The sequence below is a fragment of the Electrona antarctica genome, assembly GCF_951216825.1.
Source record: "Electrona antarctica genome assembly, chromosome: 10".
NCBI classification, from domain to species: domain Eukaryota; kingdom Metazoa; phylum Chordata; class Actinopteri; order Myctophiformes; family Myctophidae; genus Electrona; species Electrona antarctica.
In genome coordinates this window covers 6,473,496-6,479,647 of record NC_136791.1, presented here as the reverse complement: position 1 = coordinate 6,479,647, position 6,152 = coordinate 6,473,496, and the positions used below count along the sequence as shown (strand labels likewise).

Below are 6,152 nucleotides of genomic sequence, written 5' to 3'. Positions count from 1 at the left end.
TGCACACTTGAACTGGATTGTTTTGTATTCAACATTAACATTTAATTGCTCAGCACTTCAAACAGAAACCTCTTCGAGGCCTTGTGTTTTCAGTTTGTGCCACATTGACAGGATAACAAAGTTTACTTTGCCATGCCACGGATTACATTTATGTTTTGATTTAAGTTTGAGGAATGTTAAGACACTGAATATTAAACCAGGCTCCTTAGTTATACATTGCACATGTTTCATACCGTGTTAGTAACACATCTTATAAATGTCCTTCAACTCTTATTGTGAACCAGTTGAACTACAATCTAACACAAGTTAGGAGGTTTGTTTGTTGAACACAAATGAGGCCAATGGAAGTCAAGCCATCTTGACTATTTTCTAAATGCGTATTACAGTTACTTCCAATTATTGATTAGCTTCAGCCATTCTCCAGTACTCTTAAAGGACCACTTCACCACTTTTCAACCTATCTTCATATACTAGTCCTCACTAATAATCATGATAAAATGGCCACAATTGTTTTCTACTCAGTCTGTGTCTCATAGGAGGACTGTGGGCAGTTCAGAAACCCGTCCACCAGTGACATCATCGATGGGGAATCCAAGCTAATAGAAACTGCAGGCTTTCTAGTCCTGTAAAGTTGCAGTGCGAAAATGGAAGCCATCGTTCTCACGATAATACAAATCTAAACATTTTTGTAAAAAGATATTGTTTAAAAAAAAATCTGCCTAACGATGATGTCACTGGTGGAGGGGTTTCTGAACTGCCCACAGTCCTCCTATGAGAAGCAGACTGAGTAGAAAAGAATGGTGCCATTGTATCATGATTATTAGTGAGGACCAATTATATGAAGATGGGTTGAAAAGTGGTGAAGTGGTCATTTAATCTTTAACCACATTAACCCTGGCGATTTAGATTTTGTTTTCCAAAAATATTAGATCTACAATCTCACAACACATTGTGAAGTTCTGAGCTTGTAGATTGTACATACCGGTATCTCTTTTTTTCTTTCTTTCTTTTTTTCTTAAAATAATTGGACAATTTTTGTGGTTAATTTGTTAATCTCCTGATAACCGAGCCTATGCTTTTAGAGAAATCTTCCTGTGTTTTAAGGCAAGAAGAGTTTTATTAGGACTCCGTAATACGACGCACTGAGCCAATGGTGGAGCTTGTGCTGCCCCACTCACTGTGCTTGGTGTACTCCCCGGGACGCATGTAGTACTGGCGCCCTCTGTAGTTGGGATGCTCGTGGAGGATCCAGTAGCCCTCCACGTTGCAGGAGCAGACGTCGCGCAGGTGGAAGCGGTCCTGGACGTTGGGGCAGTCGTCGCTCAGCTCCGTCATCTTGCCTCCGAAATCGGACCTCTCAAAGATCTTCATCCTGAATTTGCCAGTGTACTGCGCCCACACGTACCCAGAAAGAAGCAGTTTGTATCGGTGAACGTGCACGCTATCCCGCAACTAATTGAGCGAAACATTGCATGTGTGATGTCTATATTGTGGGGGTATAACTGTGTAGCGTAAGTTATGTTATAGTTATGTAGTTATGTAAAGCGTCTACCCCACTGAGCAATAGTCAGTCCGTCTACAAATGGGCTATAACTGGTCTAAAATTTTTTAGTGGTCTAATCTAAGCCTAGTCTAGACTGCTAAAAAACGTAAATTTTTAGACCATTTCTAACCCATTTTGAGAGGGCCATTTAGATGTATTTTAGACATCCAATAGCCTGAAAAATGCTCAGTGAGCTGTGGAATGTTGGAGGGTCCACTGCTGATTTTTGAGTGGTGCAACCACTCCTATAAACCGCTATGTGTGTCCCTGGCTGGCTGTGTCCCTGGGTCTGAGTACGGAAGTGGCATATTTTCACCACCAACTGTCACTGTGTTGCACAGCCTAACACACGGACACACAGGCCAGGGAGGAGAGCTTGTACAGTACAGTACAGTACAGTACAGTACAAGTAGGCTACACTGTAGCCTACTTGTGCTGTACTTGTACTGTACTGTAGCCGCTACAGTATACAGCACCACTCACTTCAGATCAGATTCTTCTCTGGGGTTTGGAAACTTTCAAGCACGTTGCACGTCTTCTGACCACACCCCACGGACCCACGCAATGACGTCACTGATGGGGGTTCAATAGAGCGTCGCAGTCCCGCCCCCTCGAGAGACCCGGAAAATAAATCGCCGTTCATTTTCCTCATAGACTTTTCAAAAATTATTTATTTAAAGACGTTTACGCCGCGGACAAAGCCAACTCTTGTCGTGACAAATCATGACAACAAACACAATGTTTTAGAAAAGAATTAGAAAGTAATTATTTGTTTGGTCCAAAATATTGTGTTTGTTGTCATGATTTGTCACGACAAGAGTTGGCTTCGTGCGACGCTTATAAGGTCTTTAAATAAATACGTTTCGAAATGTCTATGGGAAAAAAATGCATTGGGAATTATTTCCTGGGCCTCCCCCTCATGAAAGGGGGAGGACACTATATACTGCGACACTCTATATGCTTGAAAGCTCCAGGTAATTCAGCATGGATTTATACCTTTTTAATCGTATAACTGTATTTATGTAGTGATATCTGTGTAATGACTCTTACTTGTGTAGTCTTAGTATCAGTCCATGTGTAATGTAAATGTCGTGTGCCGTTATTTGTTAAGCGTTTGTGTTGTTGCGTGTACTGTTATTTGTGTACTGTTAAGTGTTCCATGTGTACCGTCAATAATGTGTAGTGTTAGTGTTATTTGCAGTGGTGGAAAGTATAACAATAAGTACATTTACTTAAGTACTGTACTTACAATTTAGAGGAATTTGTACTTCACTTCAGTATTTCCAATTTCCAATACTTTTACTTCTACTCCACTACGTCTCAGAGGCAAATATTGTACTTTTACTCCACTACAATTTGAAAACTTTAGTTACTTTGTGTAGGTTTTGATTTTGATTAGAAAACATACATTAATTAACCACGTCAGCCCTACAGTACTATATACATTTCGGGCCATTTGCAAATTTGCGACGCATTGTGAACTTGCAGATCGGCTATTTTCAAAAGATATTTACACCTTTTGAAATTGTGAAATGGAACACTCTGCAATACGAGTACTTTTAGTACATTTTGACGCCGATACTTCTCTCAATGTTCTTTTTTCCACAAATTAATCTTGAAAAATGCAGGGGGTCGTCTTATAATCAGAGTCGTCTTATATTCGGCACACTACGGGTACATCTACATTGCAGTAGTGACACTTTAGCTCAATTAAAACATTTTAGTGTGACTTTTTCCACCACTGGTTATTGGTGTAGTGTCTTTGTGTTGTTCACTATTATATTGTTTCACTATTCTATTGTTTCACTATTCTATCTGTGTATAGATGAGAACAGAGGAGCGTCTCTCACAGTGGGGACGATGCGACAGGAGCGGATGCAGTCGTTGAAACCGGACCAGCGGTGGTGGTCGGGGTACTTTCCCTTGTTCAGCATGTACTGGTATCCAGAATAGCTGGGCTTCTCGTAGGCCATCCAGCAGCCACTGTCCACGCGGATGGAGTTGCAGCGAGCAAAGTGCGAATGCATGTCGGAGCAGTCGCCACTGCACTCGTAGTGACGTCCCTCATAGTTCCTGCCCTCGTAGAAGATGATCTGAACAGTGGGGAAGAGCACAGCGGCCTATACATCAAGCAGGGGTCATTCACCCTGGGAGGGGTCTTCCAATGTAGCTCCGAGACAGCCCAAACACAGGATTCCAGTTATACAGCAAAATATCATAAATGATAACCATTTAGGATACATGTATGTGGCTTGTGGAGGCTTTTCCGGCTGCTCTGCCTTATTTTTTTTTTTAGTGCTTATAGAGTCCACTTACCTTTCCCATTATGGCTGTGTGGTTTGACAGGACAGGCCTGTCCAGTTCTACACATCCTTTTATCTGTGGGAAACTAGCACCGAGCATTGTTATTGAAATAAGGTGAATTATCATGTCAGCACAAAACTATTCTGTTGCCTCTGAGCACATGTCAACCTCATGTTCTATTCTCAGTTGTCATGCAAATTTTGTTTTTCCTAGGCTTGAATAATAGAGGTGGAAACTCTGGAATTGTCCCTGTGGGGGAAAAAGGAAAAAACAAAACAAAAACAAGGTTGAGGTCAAATGCAGGCCTACCTCCAACTTGTTATGTACAGTAGTAGGTTGTCGAGCCAGGATGCGGCTGTTGACATGCAGTGACACGGTACCACAGACGAATAACAGTCTAAGTCCACACTATTGATCCATAATATATAAATGATAGATAAGGGTTCAGGACAACGAGGCCTTTTCGTGGAGGGGTCAGTCTGAAATTTGGACTTAGACTGTTTTTCGTCTGTGGTACTCACATGATCTCTTGAACATGTCAGGAGGTGGTCTATATGTGACCGTAAATTGCCAGAGTGTGACAGTGAGTGTAAAATGCAACTAAATGGACCCGGAAGGGTCCATTTAGTTTGATTTTACACCCAAAATTGAAACTATTTGGCTACGGACCCTCGTCTTAAAATACGTTGTGCCAGCTTGTGACCCCCAATACTAGTGGTGTACCCTACCCCCTTAGATAGCATCTAGTGGTGTACCCTACCCCCTTAGATAGTGGTGTACCCTACCCCCTTAGATAGCATCTTTGTAGACTTAGATAGCATTTGATACAGACTTTTAGCATGTTATGTAGACAGCACTATAATTGCATTGTATGTAGTAGTCATAGCACGTCATAGTACATATGTATAGCTTAGTATAGCATATATGTATAGTTTATATGTATAGTTTCATTATATAGATATTCCACTGTTACGTTCTTAGCTTACGCATGTTTCATGATAAATGCTTTTTATATATGTGATGTATTCCCATGCTTTTTGTTCTTGCTTAATGTAAGTCGCTCTGGATTAAGAGCGTCTGCTGTAAAATTGTAGTGGTGGAAAAAGTACTCACAGTTTGTACTGTACTTAAAGTAAAAGTATCAATAGTGCAATATCTTCGCTGTAGATGGACTAAACTGGAGGAAGACATACCGGAGCACACACTGAATCTTTTTGATGATGAAATAATATTAAATAATCAATATACGCAAAGCAGCAGATCAAGACTAACGCTTTGACGCTGCCGTCTTCATCACAGCCCAACTCTGGTTTGCATAATTGATGTGTCATTTCACAGTGAAGTTACCCAGAGAGTTTTTCTTTTATAAAGACATAGATTTACTTATACATTATACATTTATACATTAAGAGGCTCCACCAATCAATCACAAAAGGCTGATGCAGTAAAACCATTTAACGCGTCAGGCATGTTTCCTATGACTGCTTGCAGCTGCAGCTGCCTAACCACAAATAGCCTATTTACAGACATCGATATGTCAAGGTAGCCCACAGCGTTTTAAACGTACGTGCAAGGTCTTGGAGGTGTTTAAACGTACGTGCAAGGTCTTGGAGGTGTGAAAGTGGTGCATTTGGTTGGAACATACTGTAACGTCAACATAAAAGTAGGTCTGCAGTAGAGATCTTGCTCTGTACAAACATACAGCACCTTTTAGGAGCTCTGTACAAACATACAGCACCTTTTAGGCTCTGTACAAACATACAGCACCTTTTAGGCTCTGTACAAACATACAGCACCTTTTAGGCTCTGTACAAACATACAGCACCTTTTAGGTGCTCTGTACAAACATACAGCACCTTTTAGCTCTGTACAAACATACAGCACCTTTTAGGCTCTGTACAAACATACAGCACCTTTTAGGTGCTCTGTACAAACATACAGCACCTTTTAGCTCTGTACAAACATACAGCACCTTTTAGGTGCTCTGTACAAACATACAGCACCTTTTAGGTGCTCTGTACAAACATACAGCACTTTTTAGGTGCTCTGTACAAACATACAGCACCTTTTAGGTGCTCTGTACAAACATACACACCTTTTAGGTGCTCTGTACAAACATACAGCACCTTTTAGGTGCTCTGTACAAACATACAGCACCTTTTAGGTGCTCTGTACAAACATACAGCACTTTTTAGGTGCTCTGTACAAACATACAGCACCTTTTAGGTGCTCTGTACAAACATACAGCACCTTTTAGGTGCTCTGTACAAACATACAGCACCTTTTAGGCTCTGTACAAACATAC

General features: G+C 41.0%; 1 protein-coding gene across 1 annotated transcript; it reads right to left on the bottom strand.

Annotated features, from left to right (window-relative positions):
* Window positions 1-1,017: 1,017 nt before the first annotated feature.
* LOC306931511 (gamma-crystallin M2-like) lies at window positions 1,018-3,868 on the bottom strand (the record flags this gene model as incomplete). The annotated part of the gene is made up of 3 exons (XM_079512912.1): window positions 1,018-1,389; window positions 3,394-3,636; window positions 3,860-3,868. The coding sequence occupies 3 exons, from the start codon at window positions 3,866-3,868 to the stop codon at window positions 1,120-1,122; spliced, it is 522 nt and encodes a 173-aa protein (XP_079369038.1). The 3' UTR covers window positions 1,018-1,119.
* Between the last annotated feature and the right edge of the window lie 2,284 nt (window positions 3,869-6,152).